Source organism: Arachis stenosperma, chromosome 1 (genome assembly GCF_014773155.1).
Source record: "Arachis stenosperma cultivar V10309 chromosome 1, arast.V10309.gnm1.PFL2, whole genome shotgun sequence".
Classification (NCBI taxonomy): Eukaryota; Viridiplantae; Streptophyta; class Magnoliopsida; order Fabales; family Fabaceae; genus Arachis; species Arachis stenosperma.
In genome coordinates this window covers 131,597,539-131,617,089 of record NC_080377.1, presented here as the reverse complement: position 1 = coordinate 131,617,089, position 19,551 = coordinate 131,597,539, and the positions used below count along the sequence as shown (strand labels likewise).

Sequence of the window (19,551 nt, the reverse complement as noted above, 5' to 3'; positions counted from 1 at the left end):
AAAAATACGATGATTAATCACGAAAAAATTGTGGTTAAAATTACGAAAATTCGTAATAATTAAACGTTAACGACGAATACATATTTGTAATTAATAAGGGTAACATCTTTTCAGTTAGTCACTATTTTTGGTATATTAGTCACAGTTTTGTGATCCGTAAAGATATTTAAATAACCACCATTTTTATATTATTGTCTACATTCTAAACCGTGGTTAAATGAAAACAATGTAATCAACAAATATAATTTTACCACAATTTTTTTCGTAGTTAATATTGACAGGCTAGACTTTTTTGTCACCTTTTTTCTGTGACTAAAAAATGTTGAGTTATTTAGCCATGATTTTTTCTCTGTCAAAAAAAATATGTACAAAAAATATTAAAAAAAATTTTCACGCTTTTTTTCGTGGCCAATATTAATGGATTATTTACCAACACATAAATTCGTAGCTATTTTTTTTAATTAAAAAAATCTCCGCTATAATTACCAATTGAATATTTTTTTTTAAATTGTTATTCTATATATTTATTTCTATATATATACTAACATGTAAAAAATATTTTATAATAATAAAAACCATCAAAGCAACGATAATAACTATTAAAACAAAAAAAATAGCAAACTAAGTAATAACGGTAAAGCATATGCATTGTTCATATATATAGTAAAGAAATAACAAAAACTAAGTTCTATAATTCTGTACGACAAAAAAATAAAAGTATCTCTAATAACAGTGTAAACTAGATATAAATTAAGATTAAAATAGACATGACATGAGGTGCATCAATCCGACTGAATGTGTGGTACAGAATCAGAGAAGGTAGGTACTTTATCACTGTACTTCTGTTGTAGAAATCTGTGGAGGGTTGCCACTTGATATTTAGCTTCTTGAAGTTGCCTTTCTAAATTTGCAACATGCTGTTGGGATGCACTGCTAGAACTTTCGCATATTGCCCCTCCAAAGATGCACTTTGACTTACCGAAACTACTGGGACATGCAGCATTACTAAAACCACGTACTCGCTTACCATTCTCAAGACCACAAACTTTTTCAATTACATTATCTGGATGAGCCAAGACTTTTGACTGAATACCTTCAGTGGCAGCACGTGCTTGATCTTCAGGTAAATACTCTGCTATTTTTTCTTACAAACCAATGCACATCGCATTGGAGTAGAGTATTGACATAATTAAGGCATATAAAAAAATATACGGTCATATAAAAACAAATTCAGACATTCACAGCTAATTGTTGTCCTTTCCGCTTACATAACTCCCATCTTTCTTTAGCAAAGTTGATACAATAACCTCACTTCGACATAAATGCCTTCCCAATTTTTTTTCCTAATACAATAAATAGAATATTAAAAGTAATCACAAATTTAATTAAAACCGCTAATTTTATAGAAATAGTATAACAGTACTAGGCTCAATAATAAAAAAATAATACCACTTGAGTTGCTCTTCTAGCATTACTTTTACTTTCACCGGCATGTGAAACTATAAGCTTCTCACAATTTCTGGCATTTTGCAAACATTGTTTCTATGATTTTCAAGAACAAGAAACTAGTAAATAAATGTGACCAGATATTCATAATAAATATTCAATAAAAAATAAAAAAAATATAGATTAAGTATTTACCTTTATTTTAGGATCCATATAATGATCCACAAAAGCAGTCCATTCAACAGGCGGTATGTCCGAGAAATTCGCAGTCAGAATTTCTGTCTTTCTTTTGTTAGAAAAAAAGTATTCTCCTCATAAATTATATTTATGGGCCTTCTATCTATCACCTAAGGTCCTCAGAGCCCATTTAATACCAGCAACATAATCAAACTCAAAATTTTTTTTGAAATATTTCATAGAGGAGATCAATTATTAAATGACAATAAATCAATAAAAATGCACATCAAAGTGAAATAAACTTACTTCAATAAATTTTTACTGTCTTTTTGTGTTATCTTCTAGTATCTTATCCCATCTTTTGATTGATGGATAATTTTCCTCCGACCTTCTATTATCTCTTAAGTTTTAAATCCAAACACGAACATCAAGAGTAACAAATCATATAACTAGATTCAAGAATTTATGATCCATGAGGAATATCGCAAGATAATGTCTATGAGAAATGCGAATAAAGTTAACGATGTAAGTGCTACTGAAAATTTTAATTTGTGCTCCATGAATGATAAATTATTTAAGATCTTCCTGGTCAAGGTTTGAGTAGTTTGCCGTGATCATACAAGAGAAGATAATAACAATATATAATAAAACCAAAGCTTAAATCAATAATTCGAAAATAAACTAGACATAATATAGTGGGGTTATGTTCAACGAAACTAAACTAGACATAATATTCTCTTGAATACCAAATTTCACAAAATCATTTAACTTTATCACGAGCAACAGGATCCAAATCCTCCTTCTAAAATGGCTTCTTGTTGAGATCAAAATCCTTTACCGCAGCCTGAATTTCTGGTGATTCAGTTGTAGAGCGAATATATCCTCTCTTTTGAAAAAAAATTGCAATGTGTTACTCTATGATGATAAATTATTTTCGGCGTGCCCACTCAAACTCACATACTGGCTTGGTTTTAATGCTTGTCTACATAGATAAAAAATGCAATGATTTATATTCAATTTACAGTGTTATATACAGGTGCTAGCAACACAATTTATTTTCAAAAGTTACCTTCAAATCTATTAATATGACATCTGCATCCCAGTCAAAAAAAATAGTAAAATATGGAAATACATGCCTTTGTAGATATTGCACGCCAAGTGCATATATCTCTTACAAGTTTCCAACCAAACCAAATAACTATAGAGAATTATTAAATGGTAACATCATGTTAAATTTGATAACAAAGCGCAAACAGAATATTAAAGACAACAAACCTCTATAATAGAATTCATAGCAGAAGATGAGGCACTAGTGTAGAATGCATGTGAGAAGGGAGACTTTTTACAGATATTGGTGTGAGTATTGAGTGCTATCAGTCAAAAATGCACATTAATCTTGTTACACTAAGACTTATCAAATGTAATTTAAATACGTACAATATATAATTTTTTCTTTCTTCAACATCAAAATAAATTTAATTAATACTTAGTAATTAACTTATAATTAGTTATTATTCCAATTAATCAGAGTTAGTTGTTTCTAAAATAAATTAAAGCAATTCCATTAAACATAAACATAAGAATTCTAAAAAATACTTACCCCTCTCTATCTCCTTTATCTAAAAAACCTTCACCTTATTAACATTATTATACATCATAACTTTAATTTCATTCGATCAAATAATAATTTTAATCTATATTATTATTAAATTCACTTACTTTCTTCATCTTCAATTTAATTTCAAATTAACTTATATTTCATCTGTAAATTAATTATAAACATGTATATTTTTGAACTGTGGGTCGTCGGAATAAAATAAATTTTTCATGTTTTTTATTATTTATTTATTTATAGTGGAGTTAAATTTTGATTCTGTTTGAGATGCATACTTAAGAAGACACATGATTCATAATAGTCATCACCAAACTATTGAAAGAGAATTCAATGCTACAATAATAATCCTTCATATATATATATATATATAAAATATAACTGATATAAAAAGTGATTTTGAGTTGATAAGTAGTTTATAAAATTAGTTTCTTTTTGTACTCTTTTGTACTCTTCTTATAATTTTAATATATATAACATGGATCATTATTATTGCAGTATTGAATTCTCTTATAATAATTTGATGATGATTGTAGTGACTCTTTGTATTTGTACTCTCAAGTATGCATCCCAAATAGAATCAAAATTTAACTCCACCAAAAATAAATAGTAAAGAATAAAAGGATAAGAAATACAAATGTGCATTCGACCAGAAAGAAAATTGACAGGAAAAATGTGCAGGGTAAAAATGAAAGAAAGAGTGAAATTACAAATCATGATCCGCATCTAATTTTTATACTGCTAATGAACAACATAACCACACTAAGAAATTACTATTTAATCAAACAAGCGAAAATTAACAACTTAATTAGTAGAAAGTGTAAAAATTATAAATCATGAATCACATTGAAAATTAGATAATTAACATATTTATTAATTTTCAGTGGTAGCACTAGTAAGGAGAGAGAAGAAACCAACTTTCAGAAAATTGGCAAAAAAATCTGCACCCTAATATTTATTGTTAAGATTTAAATTTGAGAAAAATATTAACTACATAAAAATATTTTGAAAGAGTTAGAGGAAAACGCTAAATTAAGCGCGGAATTGAAAATGGACATTGTTTTATTTCATCACGGTGATCATTTAGTCCGTGACAAATGAGAAAACTCATCTCAAGTTGGCCACGGACAAATAAAAACGTCGAAAAATTCTGCAAAATTTGATCACAAAGATACAATATGTTGCAATTAGTTACTACAGATTGTTGAGCTTTGCCACTATTTATCGTTTATCAGTACATGCCCGTTGGTAACTTTTGTATTTCTGGTAGTGATATATTTTGTTTTCATTATTATATTATGTTTGTTTTCATTAAAATTTATGTTAAAAGAAATTTTATATTGTTAAATTTAACATGAAACAATCTTTATTTTATTATATGCATCAAAACTTAAAATAAATAGATAAACAAATTCAACATTAATAAATATTGATAATATATTTTTAAAAATAACTAAGTAATTAATTACTAAGTTAAAACTTAATTTTTTAAATATAAGCAAAATTATTAGTTTTTTTTTAAAAATGGTTAAGATAAAAAAAGAATAATATCTATCTATTAATTAATATTTTTTAAATTGATAATATATTAAAATTAAATTTAAAAATATATATAAATATACAATATTTAATTATTTTGAAATAAAGAGAGAAAATTATTTCAATTAATTTTTTATTATTTTAAATTAATATGTTTTTCAGTTTTTGTATATATGTCTAATTTTTTTGGATACTTATATGTATGATTTTAGTTTCAAAGTATAAATATATTAATGTTTAGCAAAATTTATTTTAGTATATTTTTGTCCTATAACTAAAATTTTTTAGGTCGGTCATTGTTTCCAAGCCTACAAAGATCTAAAGAACGGTCTAATAACTTGAATTGCTCCTTTTTTTTTCTTTTTTTTCTTAATCTATTTGGTCTGAAATTTGGTATGTGATACTGAACGTAACCCAAAATAAGATGAAAAATTAAAGAAATGGACTTTTCTACCTCCATTTGATTTTTTGATGCAATATTAAAGGAAATCATTCTACCTTTCTTGTTCGCACCTAAGTTTATAAAAAAAACTCAAAAATAATTTCATTGATCAAAATTAAGGAAAAAAAAATATGTGGCTACCAGGTTTTAAAATGTTTTTATACCTCTTAAGTTTAAATCTCTAATTCATAAGTTCACTAAAATAAAAATAGGTCAAATCATAACTGGGTCTAAAACAAACAAAACAAACTAAAATAAAATAAACATAAAATAAAGACTAAGAAAGTGATGCCTATTTAATTCATCTTGACTAGCAAGAGTCTTCAATGCATCTTGTAAATAGTATGACGTTTGACTTTCCATAATCGTTAATCTTTGTCTTATCTAATTCTTAATGCATTTCTTGAACAAATGATTTAGCCATGTTTGCAAAACCTTCTTTTATTCTCTTAGTTGTTGCTCTTGTAATTGGACCAATTAACATATGACAGTTCTCAGTTTGTCCCACAGAAATCGTGTCATTCCCTCCCTCCTAAAAAAGATTCGCCCTCGAATCTGCATTCAAATCAAAAAGAGATAAGTCAGACATATTAAAAGTAGCTGACACATTATACTCACCTGGAAGGTCAATATTGTAAGCATTGTTATTGATCCTTTCGAGCACATGAAATAGATCATCACCCCTAGGGTCTAACTTGAATTTTCTTTGAGTAAGAAACTTCTCATTTCTGGATCCTCTCCAGTGAAAAAAAAATTGGATGGTGTCCAGTATAGGATCTCACCTTTCATTGCTCTCTCTCCTATTTAATTTTGGTCCCACTTATAGAATTAAAGGTGAGAGATCACATTTTATTCTCTCAAGTGTTAAAAAAATGGAGAGGATCCATTTTCCCCAATCACCAGGTTCAAAGATAAGTTGTCTTCGACCTTTATTCACCGTTTGAGCTATCAACCTGTTTTTCTTTTCAAGCAACTAACGTACTTTCAAGTGCATTGCTTTAACTTTTTTAGCTTTACCTTCTGCATCCAAACTAATAAGATCACTCAAAGGTAAGAGTAATAAGTCCAAAACAGTAACCATACACAAGTTCAAAAGGAGATAAACCTGTAGAAGAATAAATGGTTCTATTATAAGCAAACTCAATAAAAGGTAAATAATCTTCTCAAGTTTTCAAATTCTTACCAACAACAGCACGTAATAAGGTCCCTAATGTTCTATTTATTACTTCAGTTTGACCATCAATCTGAGGATGACAAGTAGTAGAGTATAATAATTTTATGCCTAATTTATCCCATAGCACTTTCCAAAAAATGACTCAAAAATTTTACGTCACAATCAGAAATAATAGTTTGGGAAACACCATGCAAGCATACAATATCTCTAAAAAACAGATCAGCAATATTTGTTGCGTCATCAGTTTTATGGCATGCAATGAAATGAGCCATTTTACTAAACCTGTCTACCACAACAAAAATATTATCTCTATCTTTTCTAGTTCGAGGCAAACCAAAAACAAAATCCATAAAAATATCAACCCACGGATGCATAGGAATATGTAAGGGAGTCTACAAATCATGTTATAAAGACGTAGATTTAGCCTATTTATATGTAATATATTTAGCATAAAATTTTTCAACATCTCTACACATGTGTGGCTAGTAAAAATGTTTAGATAACACATTCAATATTTTATGCATACCAAAATGACCCATCAAATTCCCATTATGTGATTCCAGAACAAGTAAGTCCTTCATAGAACAAGCAGACACACAAATTCTATTATCACAAAACAGAAAACTTTCATATTTCTAAAATTCATTAAATGCACCATGTTCATAAAAGGCACAAATAGCAAAAAAAGTCATAATCAGTTGCATACAACTTATTTAAAAACTCAAATCCTAACAACTTAGAAGTAAGTGTAGTAATCAAAGCATACATCAGAGATAAAGTATTAGCAACTACATTCTCTTTACCATGTTTAAATGCAATCACATATGAAAATGTCTCAATGAATTTCACCCATTTAGCATGTCTTTTATCAAACTTACCTTGTCCCTTTAATTGCTTCAAAGATTCATGATCCGTGTGAATCACAAGCTCCTTAGGTAAGAGGTAGTGTTGCCAATCCTCCAAAACCCAAACCAAAGCATATACTTCTTTGTCATAAGTTGAATATTTGCGCGAGCTAAATTCAACTCTTTACTAAAGAAGGCAATTGTTCATTTTTCCTGCATCAAAACAGTACCTATACCAATCCCAGAAGTATCACATTCGATCTCAAAGGTTTGATCAAAGCTAGGTAAAACAAGAATAGGAGCAGAGCACAAACAATCTTTTAGGGTATGAAATGCAATTTCTTGTTCTTTTTTCCATTTAAACCCAATATCTTTTTTAATAACCTCTGTGAGAGGCACAGTAATGGTAGAAAAGTTTTTCATAAATCTCCTGTAAAACTCAGCTAACCCATGAAAACTTCTTACCTCAGAAGCATTCTTGAGCGTTGACCATTCATGATTAGCCTTTACCTTTTCCTCATCAACCTCAATTTCACTCGCACTCACAACAAAACTAAGAAATACAACTCAATCAATGCAAAATGTGCACTTTTTTAAGATTGACATGTAATTTTTCTTTTCAAAGCACTTCCAAAATAGCTGAAACAGGGTGGTCTCTAAGGCTTCCTAAACTTAACCCAAACCATACCATAATCCTCAAATCTTCCACCTTTTCTCCAACCCTCTAACTCCGATGTACAGATAAGCAAAACAAACAAGTCAAGCACATACAGAAAGCATATATAACAAGTAGGCAATTAGCAATTAACATGAATAAACAATTAAACAAGCTAAGACAATGGACACTCAAACAAAACATACAATGCACATGATGCATGCCTTTTCTACTGGCCGTGAGCTCACGTATCGGTTAACTGCCAGAACCCGACACACCCGGTAGCTAATCCGAATACCATCTTTCGACTGCGCATCCCCAAGAGGTATAAAATCGGGGGATTAGTGCCCTACCACCTTCTCCTAGAGGCATACCAGGGGGAATAAATCGGGAGATTAGTGCCCTACCACCTTCCCCTAGTGAGGCCGTGCCATACTGGTCGAGGGATTAGTGCCCTACCACCTTGCAGACAAAGAGAGAAAAAGAATGTGAGGGAATACGTTAGGGGATTAGTGTCCTACCACTTTTCTTACATCCCACAAAAGACAATCACAATAAATGCGGGAAAATGAATCGAAGGATTAGCGCCCTACCGCCTTCCCCACATCTCACAAAACACAATCACAAGGAATGCGGGAAAAAAAGATCGAGGGATTAGCGTCCTATCGCCTTCCCCGTCTCCAACACATCAATATCATCATTATGTCCATTTATTCTCAAAATTCATCATCATCATTCCTTTACATTCATTCATTATAGTCATGGCATCACACATATACCTCATATCTTTGCATTTTCGTACATAATTCATCATTCCAAATCTTACTTCACCCTCAAGCTACCACCTTTTCCTACTTTCATCTTATTACTAGGCATACCACTAAGATCTAGGGGCTAAAACAGTAAAAATAGAGATTTAGAGGTTTGAAATTAAGTTTTAAAACACAAAATTCATGTTTACTGAAGCAGGGGTCACGCGTACGCGTGGGAGTGAAATTTGCCCATCACGCGTACACATTACCTCGTCCGCGTACGCATGCATGCCAAATAGAAATCGCCCATCCGCGTATGGAGGGATTTGCGTACGCATGCATTGTAGATGAGTAAAAAAAATGGTTAAGTCTGTAGAATTTTAAATTTTACATACCGAACTTTGGACGCGCATAATTTTGTCATTTTAAAATATTTTTCACCCGTTCTTCGAACGGCGTAAACTTCACGGACCCAATTTTTATATAAAATAAATTTGAAACAATTTAGGAATTCGGAAGCTATGTTATGGCTCGCCAAAATTCGGCCAAAAATAAGATTTTCACAAAAGTTCATAAACCTCTATTTTCACCAAAAATCAAACTCAATATCAACTTTCTATACACATAAACAACACCACACCATACCAAATCAGCATCACAACCCCACATTCTACCAAAATCAATCATACATCATTCTTGTATACAAATTTTTTCAACGTTTTCAATAATAACATCAAAATCATTAACCTTAACATATCCACCATCAACATTCTCATTTACCATCATCAAAGTCATCATTCATTAACCTTCTTACCACATCAACTATATTCATACCATCAAAACAATGAATTTATCATGCCTCATCAAATCACACATATACATTGTCAACTAACTATTAATCAAGTTCAACATTCTCAATCCAACTTATCCTAGGTCATCTAACCTAAGTTTTCACAAGACATTATATATTAAATACGAGAAACCAAAACCATACCTTGACCAATTTTCTCATATAACTCAAGGGCACCACCAAAATGTTCAAAATTCAGCCCCAAATCCAAAGCAATGACACCCAAAGCTCTACCAAGACTCCAATATTCACAATCAAGCTCCAATTTACATATATACACACCTAATACACATTACCACATATGTATATCCAAAACTTAATACCCAACACACAAAATCAACGAATTAACTAGGATTTTAGGATTATCACCTTATTCAAGCACCAATGAAACAAAATTAAGCGTTTTCCTCAAACTAATTCGAACCTAAACACCGGAATTAAATAATTTTTAACATCTTTACTCACAAATTTTCGAAACTGAAAATAAAAAAATTGAGGAAGAAAACATGACTAGAACTTTGTAGAGCTCGATGCTGCGAATGCGTAATCGTAAATGAGACGGCAATCAGAACAAAAAGTTATGGAAAATTGAATTGGATTCAAAGGTTTGAGTTCTTCTCCCTTTTCCTCCCCTCCATGAATGTGTTTTATGTGATTTGAACAGAAATGAGCTTCATAATTATAGTTGACAATATTTTGCGTAATTATAATACTCTATATAATTATTATTATTCCTATTATTTAAATTATTAATACACAAAAACTAAATCTTTTAAAATATTATTAGTTGTACTAAAATTTCTTATTAGCGTTAGAATAAAGTATCTACATAAAATGTTAGTTGTAGTAAAATATTTTATTAACGTTTTGCTTTAAAGTAATTATGCATAATTATAATTATTTATTTTTAAAATAGTTACTCAAATGAATTTAGCATTATTTGAAAATTTCTCTTTTTATAATAAAGTATATCAATCTTATTATACTACTGTTGTATGAATGTATAATTATTTTAATCAATTATGGAAGTTAATATTAAGAAATATTAATATAAAAGGAAATTATCATTTAAAATTAAACCATCATATATTATTATTTATTATACACAAATTATGTATAATTATAATTATTTATTCTTAAGATAGATCATCAAATTAATTTAGTATTAATTAAAATTTTCTTCTTTTTTATTTTAAAATATATCAATTCTATTATATTACTATTGCATGAATGCATAATTATTTTAATTAATTACGTAAAATTAATGTTAAAAAATATTAGTATAAAAAACTATCATTTAAAATAAAATTATCATATATTATTAATATTATAAGACAATCATGGATAATTATACTTATTTATTTTAAAATAGATAATCAAATTTATTTAGCATTAACTAAATTTTATTCCTATTTTAAAGCATAACAATCCTATTATATTACTACAGTAGTATAATATATAATTATTTTAATCAATTAAATAAAATTAATGTTAAAAAATATTAATATAAAAAAAATTATCATTTAGAAAGAAACTGTCGTATATTAATTAGATTATACATTAATCATGCATAATTAAATTATATAATAATAATAATGTACAATACTCGTCCGCTTAAACAAGTGTTGGAAGTTTGATGTCGTATTATACATGCAGTAATTTATTGGCCTAGGAATATCAACGGGACAGTGAGAAGGCCAGAGCGGAGGATACCTCTTTGCTCCCCATCTCCGTCCCCAAATTTATTCCCCGTCCCCGTCTCCGCTTCCGTTCTCCGTTGTGGGAGAATATTGCTCCCTCATCCACATTCTCCACAGGGTCTAATTTTTTTGCGTGGGCCACATTTTTTATCTCTCTGATAGTTTTGACTAATATTAGTTTTCATAGGAATAGAGCTGAAAGTATCCATTATATACAAAAATAGTAAGATTTTATACAAAAAATCTAAACGATAAGATGGTAACTTCTTTCAAAATGACGCAGTGGGGGATGCCCCGGCGAGGCAGAACACAGAGCAATAGATGAGGTGGGAGACGCGACAGCAGAGAGGAGAATGGACACGACAACAGAGTTGTGGAAATGAACGCCACTAATATAGAAAACGACGTGGTGAGGGTTATGGAACGGTGAGGAGTGACAATGTGGTTAGACGGGAGAGTGGCAAGGGGATGGCTGCAGAGAAGTTGGAGTATGAATGACGCTAGGGATCTATGAGTTGAAGAAGGGTTATGCAAATGAGGATTAGAAATTTTGGGTTTCTCTCTCTCTCTCCCTTCCTCCCTCTCTCTCTCTATATATATACTTATATAAGAAATAAACTATTAAGAACAATTAAGTAAATTTATAAAATTTGGGGGTTAGCAGGGACCGAAGGGGAATCTTCGCTCAAGTCCCCGCGCCTGCCTCGGAGAATTTCGCCCCATCCCCATCCCCGCAGAAAAAATCCTCCACAGTCGAATCTCCATTCGGGGCAATCTCCGCAGAGATCCGCGCGTCTTGGAGAGTTTTGCTATCTCTACATTGGCCAACAATAAACCATTAAATAGAGTTTAAATCTGCGACGGATTAATCATTTGCCTATCAGGTTAAGGATATCGTGGATAACAAAAATATATACATTTTCTCGAAAAAATCAAAATATTTTTTTATTACATACTATATTTTTTTTTTGCTTTACTTACTCCAAATATTTTGTTAATTTTTTATTATATATTTTTATTTAATTTTTGGATAAATAACATAAAATATCGAGATTTTTATTTTAATAAATAAAATAAATGGGATAATTATAAAAATAAATAATTTAAAAATTATTTACCGTTTTAAATACCCCAGTCTTATCTCAGCTGCAACGTGTATATCTTGTTTATAGTGTAAACGAGATATATAAATATCGTTTACAGTGTAAACGAGATAAGTAGAAGACAAAGTGGCAGCAGCTATAAAAGGATGTGTAATCCTTGGTATTCTCCACAAATATTTTCCATCCTTTTTCTTTCTGGTTTTTCTCACGAAACAAGGCATTAATAGCCAGTAATAGTCCATACATAATTGTGCTTGTTTATCCCAATTGTTGTATGAGAAATGGTGACAACAGGGTGACATTTGAGTGTGGGAGTCTGATATTGTTTCGCACTCAACGTGTGAATACGTTGTCGGATTTGAAGAGTTTAATATTGAGCAAATTCGGTGGTATAGAAGTGAGGGAGATTGGAAGGGTGGCGTATAGGTTGCTGGCACCCATGGGTAACGGAATCTTCCGGTTTCGGCTATTCCGACTTCAAGGGGACGAGCATGTGCGATTGATGTTCGACATCCATAGGAGAATAATGGTGGAGCAGGTAATGGAGTTTTCCGCCGAGGTAGGACATAGTGGTGGTGGTGGTTCCGTACACTCGACTTATATACAGGACGACCGACCTCTCGCACCACCACTCATTCATGTCGCCATTCTAGTAGATGAGATAGAGGAGGGCAAAGAGGAGTCGGACAGTAATTACGTGGCGGACAATGCGAATAGTAAATCGCCATTTTATGTATCTCGTTTACAGTGTAAATGATATTTATATATCTCGTTTACACTGTAAACAAAATAAGACTGAAATATTTAAAATGATAAATAATTTTTAAATTATTTATTTTAATAATCATCTCATTTATTTTATTTATTAAAATAAAAATCCCGAGCCAGTGAACCATTTCATTCTAAAGTTTTTTTTGGGGGACTATTCAAAAAATTGAATTTGTAGTTCAAGATTTTTTTTTCATGAATGATTAACTTTTCAATAATTAAAAATAAGAACACACTTTCATTCCTAAAATAATATTTACAACAAAATTTTAGCAGCCCACCCGTCTAAAACAAAATCTATAGATAGAATCATTATAATAATTTGCAAACATTAAATATATATTGGTAAAAATATTTGGATTACGTATTTGAGAATTTAAGAGTCTTGAAGACATAGGTATTTAATTGAATAAATAATTGTTTGATAACATTTTATTTAAAAATAAATAAAAATTATTTAGGAAAAAAGAATTACACCAACTCCTTTTGGAATTTAGTGAATTTTGTCATCAAATATTTACAAAATAAAAGTTCTACTGTTATTTATTTATTTATTTTTGGACAAAAGATAATATGAGAATAAAGGAAAAGGAAGAAGTAGAGAGAACGTTTCAATATTCAGTTGCGGAAAAAGCGCTAGACGCGCGGGAGAGGAGCGCGTGGGAAAGGGTAAGGTCAACGCGCTTTGGGGGGTAGTGTGGGTTGCCCTAATCGCATGCGAGCGAGAACTGGTTCTCTTATCCTGTGAAACCACCATCATAAATTCATATCATCGCTCTTCAGCCATGTCCTCCTTCCTCCACCATCTCTTCGTCTCCGTCTTCGTATTCGCCTTCCTCAATCTCCGATCTGAATTCGGCTGAGTCGGCTCGCTCGATCGCTACCCTCACTTGTCAGATTCGCTTCCGATTCAACCCGGTAAATCGGTGAGTTCCCATCTTCTTTTTCCTTATATCTTTCAGATCTGAAAATTTTCTTCTCTTTTGATTCGTATTTTGTGCCTTAATTTTTGCTTTTCTTCGGTTTTAGGTTGAACAATGGAGCCTATGGACATCGTCGGCAAATCGAAGGAAGACGCTTCGCTTCCTAAAGGTTTTCTTTGTTTTCTTTAATATTTTCCCCTTAGTTTTTGGCGGTGACTTTTTCTTAATTTGATTTGATTTTTTAAAAATTTTTTTAACTGGCTTTATTTTGATTGCATACATATCACATATGTGATGTTTATATTTTCGTTGAGTTCGTTGGAATCAATTTGTTGTGTGCGTATATGATTTTCATTCCTTTCTGAAAATTACTTTGGGATTTAGGGTTAGGATGAGGAGAATTGAAAGAAATAAGTCAAGATTGAGAAACACTTTGTAATTTTCATTGTTTTTAGCAGCTAGCACTAATCTCTCATTATAATTTTTATTCTGAGCTGCACTAAGGGGGGTAGATCACATTATAATTAATTAATCACTGCAGAAATTTTGTTTCTGTTTGATGACTAGAAATCATCATTCCATATATAGCAAGCCATAGATGCCATATATGCCTTTTCTCTCTCTCACTTTCCTTTCCTTAATTGATTATTATTTATTTATGATTTTAACAGAACAACTTTCTCAATTTTTTGGAATGAAAAAGAATTACGGTTTTCTAGTTAAATTGATAGAGTTGTTATTCATAATACCTGATTGTCACTGTTCTTGTCGACCGGTTTAATTGAGAAAATGCTGTTGACTAATAGTAAAAGTCTGGTGTCTGTTTTCCTGCTAACTTTTGTGGCACTTGAGATTCGGTCTTTTCTTGTTTTTTGTTTGTGTTGCTCACCGAAGCTGTTATTTTTTGCAGCAACAATGACAAAAATTATTAAAGAGATGTTACCTCCAGATGTACGTGTTGCAAGAGACGCACAAGATCTATTGATCGAGTGTTGTGTAGGTCGGATTTCCAACTTTTGGTGTTTTTCTTGTTACTATTTTTTGTATTCTTTTAGTTTGAGGTGATTCTCTATCCAGGGCCCAAATTCTATATAATGGATCTTTCTTAGCACCATAATTTGTTATGGAATCTAGACCCTGCATAACATGTTTGTTTTTGTATCTATATCTGGTGGGCATGAAAAAATTATGTTATTGAATGGCAATTTATGCTTCCTTTATTTTAGCAGTTTCCTGTTTCATATTCTTATTTTACTCAGTTAACTGAATAATAGTTGTTTATCAATGCAGAATTTATAAACCTTGTTTCGTCGGAGTCCAATGAAGTCTGTAGCAGAGAGGAAAAACGGACTATTGCACCTGAGCATGTACTGAAGGCTTTAGAGGTGAATATTCTTATATTCATCAACCCTTTGTATATATCGCTAAGTTTGCATGCGATTCGTCTGCAATTTATACTTAAGTGTTAATATGGCCCCATGGAATTATCTTGGATTGTTGTAAACTAAAGATAGCCATAGAAGATGTTATAAGCAATTATGTATTGGAGATTTTCAAGAATGGATAAATTAGATGTTTTAAACTGGGCCTTATATGCTTACTTTTTTCTACTTAGGTCCTCGGCTTTGGCGAGTACATTGAAGAAGTCTATGCAGCATATGAACAGCACAAGCTGGAGACCATGGTAATCTTAACATTTATGCACCATCCATGCTGAGTTCGAGTGTTCTTTTACAATTAGCAATATTGCTTTCTGTTAACCTGCCACCTTCCTTTGAGGTTCTTAATCTGTGAAAACTTGCACATGAAAGGGGGGATATATGAACACGTGTAGTGTTCCCTTTTGATGAACCAATTCCAGTGTTTTACCTCTGTATTTGAGAAATCTTTTTTGAAGTTGCACTTTCCTGTTTCCTAATTGCGGAATTAGATGAAAGATGCAGTGTTTGTAGGAGAACCTGTAGGATATACCATCTCCTACTATTCTATTCTGGGTTTTTTTTCTACATGCTGTTTGTGAGCACGTCCTTTGTTTATTTTTCTATTGATATTTTAGTAGTTCTTGTCATCACAGTCCCTTCTCTTTCCAGTTCTATCTTTGGAATATAGGCTTTTTGCTCTATCAACTTGATGGAATGATGAATTTGTGGCTGACAATAATGCATCCATCTGATTTAATGATTAATTAATAGTAAGCTGATGAATGGTCTAGTATTCTAGCTTTTGGTACACCGGTATCATTTTGGGTAATGAGAAGTTTGAGCAGTTTTTTGAGGCAGTTAACTTTATTGTGTGCAAAATTACTTGGGAAAGGGAAACGATTTTCTGATTGGTTATTGTTTCTCCAGCAGGACTCTTTAAAAGGTGGTGGTAAGTGGAGCAATGGAGCTGAGATGACCGAAGAAGAAGCATTAGCAGAGCAGCAACGGATGTTTGCAGAGGCGCGAGCCAGGATGAATGGCGGGGCTATTGCTTCCAAGCAACCAGAAGCTGACCAAAGTTTAGATAGCTAACTCTAGGACCTCGTGTTTTCTCGAAGCGTGGGCGAAGGCATCTCTGACATCTTTTCCTGCCCTTCTAATTAGCTCTGTTGTGTACAAAAGCCACTCACTAGTTTGCTGGCCTATGTGGATGTGCTCTCCATTTGTATTCTATCCTTTTATGAATCCATATTTGTAAGTCAATGTAATTAGTGAGAGTTCGTGAAAACCCTCCACTATTTAGAGTTACGTGTAAGTATTTAATCTGCATTTTGTGTCTTCTACACACTAACAGCTCGTAGCTTGAAGCTGACGGTAGCGACTATATTAGATTGTAAAAGTTATTGATGAATATGTAGAAGCAATGGTATTCTGTTTATTTCTGTTAATTTGTTAGATATGAGACATCATTCAACCTCTCCTTTCTTCTCGCAGGTATGATCCGTCTACATCTATTTTTGTTAAATTAGCTCCTTTTGTGTTCAACTTAAATGGTATTTATCCTCTGGTTATAGGTAAATAATTATTCGGAGATTTAACATGATGGCTTATTTTGACAAAATGTAAAATTATGTACTACTTTTTCCAAATGCGGTTTGTTATTTTAAGAGGAAGTATCATGTTTAGGTTTCAATTCTGTGTTAACCCCGTTATCGTATTCGGGTGTACCAGAAGTATTATTACTCTAATTTCTGTACGTTTAGAAACATTCAATTAATGTTTCTATCCTACTACGCTATAAGTCTCCTTTCTTGTTTTTGCCTAATCATAGTCGGAAATCGAAAATAATCTTATTTCTGATACTAGATTCTCCTGTTTTTCTGTTTATGATCTTGGCGTTGGGAATCGAAATCTCAACACACTAATAAAATGTCTTATCGGTTAACGCATCCGAATTATTGTGTCTGTTCTATCCTACTACTCTACTCCCTATATTATTAAACACTCGATAGTTCTGATAAACTAATATGAGTTTGGGTTAAACATGGCTTTTCCATTTTGTTGACAGCGTAGAAGGATTTAGAAGAAGTGGGGCCATGGCAAGGTACAAATAGGGTGTCAGTTCGTAGATACGTGTAATGTAGGCTCTGTAGCCAGCAATGAGCCATGAGAATTCAGTAATCCCTCAAGATGACGTCATCATGGTGCACCTTTGCACTAGAAGACATGAAATGGTGCAGAGGAGTGTGCTTGCTTGCTACTCTCCTGAATGCATGTCTAGTTTCAACAGTGATGGCTTTGTGCTTTGTTTTTTTTCTCTTTTAAATTTTTCTCTAATTTCTCTTTTTTACCGTTTTGGGTGCATCAAGTCAAAAGAGCTTAGTCAAGCACAATTCCCCCCTTCTCTATCTGTGGCTGAATGCCCCACCAGAAAGTGAAACAACAAACACATTGTCTCCTTAGATTCCTTTCTTTTCCATTTGAAAATTGCACTCTCTCTCTCTGTGCCTGATTTCCCATATCAGCTAGTGGGACTGCCTATGTTTCTTTTGTCAGGATTCTTCTCTTGCTCTCTCACACACTATAGATATTAGATATAGATTCATATAGATACATAGATACATGCCTATAATTACAAAGAAAGAACCAAACTTTCTTATTTAATTAACCATAAAATCCTCAACTAACAGTATAAAGAAGAAGCCACACTCTCTGTGTGTGTGTTTCTCTGTCTCTCCTTTCCCCCTTCTCTTCTCTGCTTTTTTAACCCTTTACTCTTCTCTTCTCTAATGAAGACACTACTCATGGAGAGAACAACCACCTCAACAAACTCAACAACCTCATCAACCTCAAACTTAACCTTAAACTCTTCAGGAAACCCATCTCAAGACATGTCTTCCAAGAGGCACCACTTCCACTGGACTAACAAAGTTGGAAACGAAGAAGAAGAACAGCAAGAAGAAGCTGAACTATCTCTTCCCACTTCCCAGACAGTGTCCAAGATCATAGAAGAGGAGACAAAAGCAGCAAAAGAAGAACAACTTCTTGACAACAAAGCTGTTCAAGGAACAACTTCACAAGCAAGGAGGAAGCTTCAGGCAGTGGCAATCTCCAAACTCCGTTCAGTTCTCACAGTTTTCAACAAGAACCGTTCCAACCTACCCTTTGGTCTTGGCCCTCGTGTAGTTGGAACACTCTTCGGTTACCGTCGTGGCCATGTCCATTTTGCTTTTCAGAAGGACCCCACTTCACAACCCGCGTTTCTCATAGAGCTTGCAACACCGATAAGCGGTTTGGTTCGGGAAATGGCTTCTGGGTTGGTCAGAATCGCCTTGGAATGTGATAAAGAGAAGAACAAAGAAGGTGTAGAGAATGAGAAGAAGGAGAAGGAGAAGAAGCAAGTGAGGCTTCTTCAGGAGACTCTGTGGAGGACCTATTGTAACGGTAAAAAGTGTGGCTATGCTACAAGGAGAGAGTGTGGGCCTAAAGACTGGGATATTCTGAAAGCTGTGGAACCAATTTCAATGGGTGCTGGTGTTCTTCCAGTGAACAACAACAATGGTGAGGGTGGTGGTGGTTCTGATGGTGGTGAAGTTATGTATATGAGGGCAAGGTTTGAGAGAATTGTTGGGTCAAGAGACTCTGAAGCTTTCTATATGATGAACCCTGATAGCAATGGAGCACCTGAACTTAGTATCTATTTGCTTAGAGTCTAGCAGTTCATGGCAAAGTTCTGTTTTTTCAGTTATTATACTTAGTTTCCCTTTGTTCTTTGTGGATTCTGTGAACAGTAGGTTATTTATTTATTATTCCTATTCCTATACTACTTGCTTATTAGCTGTTCAATCATGGAAATGGAGACCTAGTCCTGTCCAAGGTTGTTCTTTTTTTTTTTTTGTCTTTTCATGTACCCTTATTCGTCATGGAGATGGAGGAAGTTGAGGGGTTTTCTGTTTTTTCTTTTCTCTCTTTTTTTTTTGGGTAGAATAGGAGGGTAGGGTCTAATGGCAGAGCAGAGAAGAGGGTGAAAATGGTGCAAATACTTTACAGCATGGTGGTGGGGGGTGGGGTCATGAAAGGTGTATATGTATAGTTCCTATTATTATTTCTATTTTTCTCTAATCCTTGAATTAGTGATATGAGA

General features: G+C 32.6%; 2 protein-coding genes across 3 annotated transcripts; both read left to right on the top strand.

Moving 5' to 3' along the window:
• The first annotated feature begins 13,754 nt into the window (after positions 1–13,754).
• On the top strand, positions 13,755–16,855 carry LOC130935779 (protein Dr1 homolog). 2 transcript variants are annotated; one of them, XM_057865678.1, is made up of 6 exons: positions 13,755–13,989; positions 14,093–14,155; positions 14,897–14,986; positions 15,277–15,371; positions 15,602–15,670; positions 16,338–16,855. In XM_057865678.1, the coding sequence occupies exons 2-6, from the start codon at positions 14,101–14,103 to the stop codon at positions 16,497–16,499; spliced, it is 471 nt and encodes a 156-aa protein (XP_057721661.1). In that variant the 5' UTR covers positions 13,755–13,989; positions 14,093–14,100; the 3' UTR covers positions 16,500–16,855. The 2 variants fall into 2 exon arrangements, with proteins under 2 accessions (XP_057721661.1, XP_057721654.1); XM_057865671.1 differs by having other exon boundaries at positions 16,335–16,855.
• An 86-nt stretch (positions 16,856–16,941) lies between these two features.
• Positions 16,942–19,551, top strand: LOC130935770 (protein MIZU-KUSSEI 1). The gene has a single exon (XM_057865658.1). It carries the CDS (start codon positions 18,197–18,199, stop codon positions 19,121–19,123), a length of 927 nt encoding a protein of 308 aa, XP_057721641.1. The 5' UTR covers positions 16,942–18,196; the 3' UTR covers positions 19,124–19,551.

Excerpts from the sequence above, each read along its gene's own strand:
- LOC130935779 (XM_057865671.1), top strand. The coding sequence starts at position 14,101 with ATGGAGCCTATGGACATCGTCGGCAAATCGAAGGAAGACGCTTCGCTT. Across the intron at positions 14,987-15,276 it reads ATTGATCGAGTGTTGTGTAG|AATTTATAAACCTTGTTTCG; the intron begins GTCGGATTTCCA and ends TTATCAATGCAG. Across the intron at positions 15,372-15,601 it reads ATGTACTGAAGGCTTTAGAG|GTCCTCGGCTTTGGCGAGTA; the intron begins GTGAATATTCTT and ends TTTTCTACTTAG.
- LOC130935770 (XM_057865658.1), top strand. The coding sequence starts at position 18,197 with ATGAAGACACTACTCATGGAGAGAACAACCACCTCAACAAACTCAACA.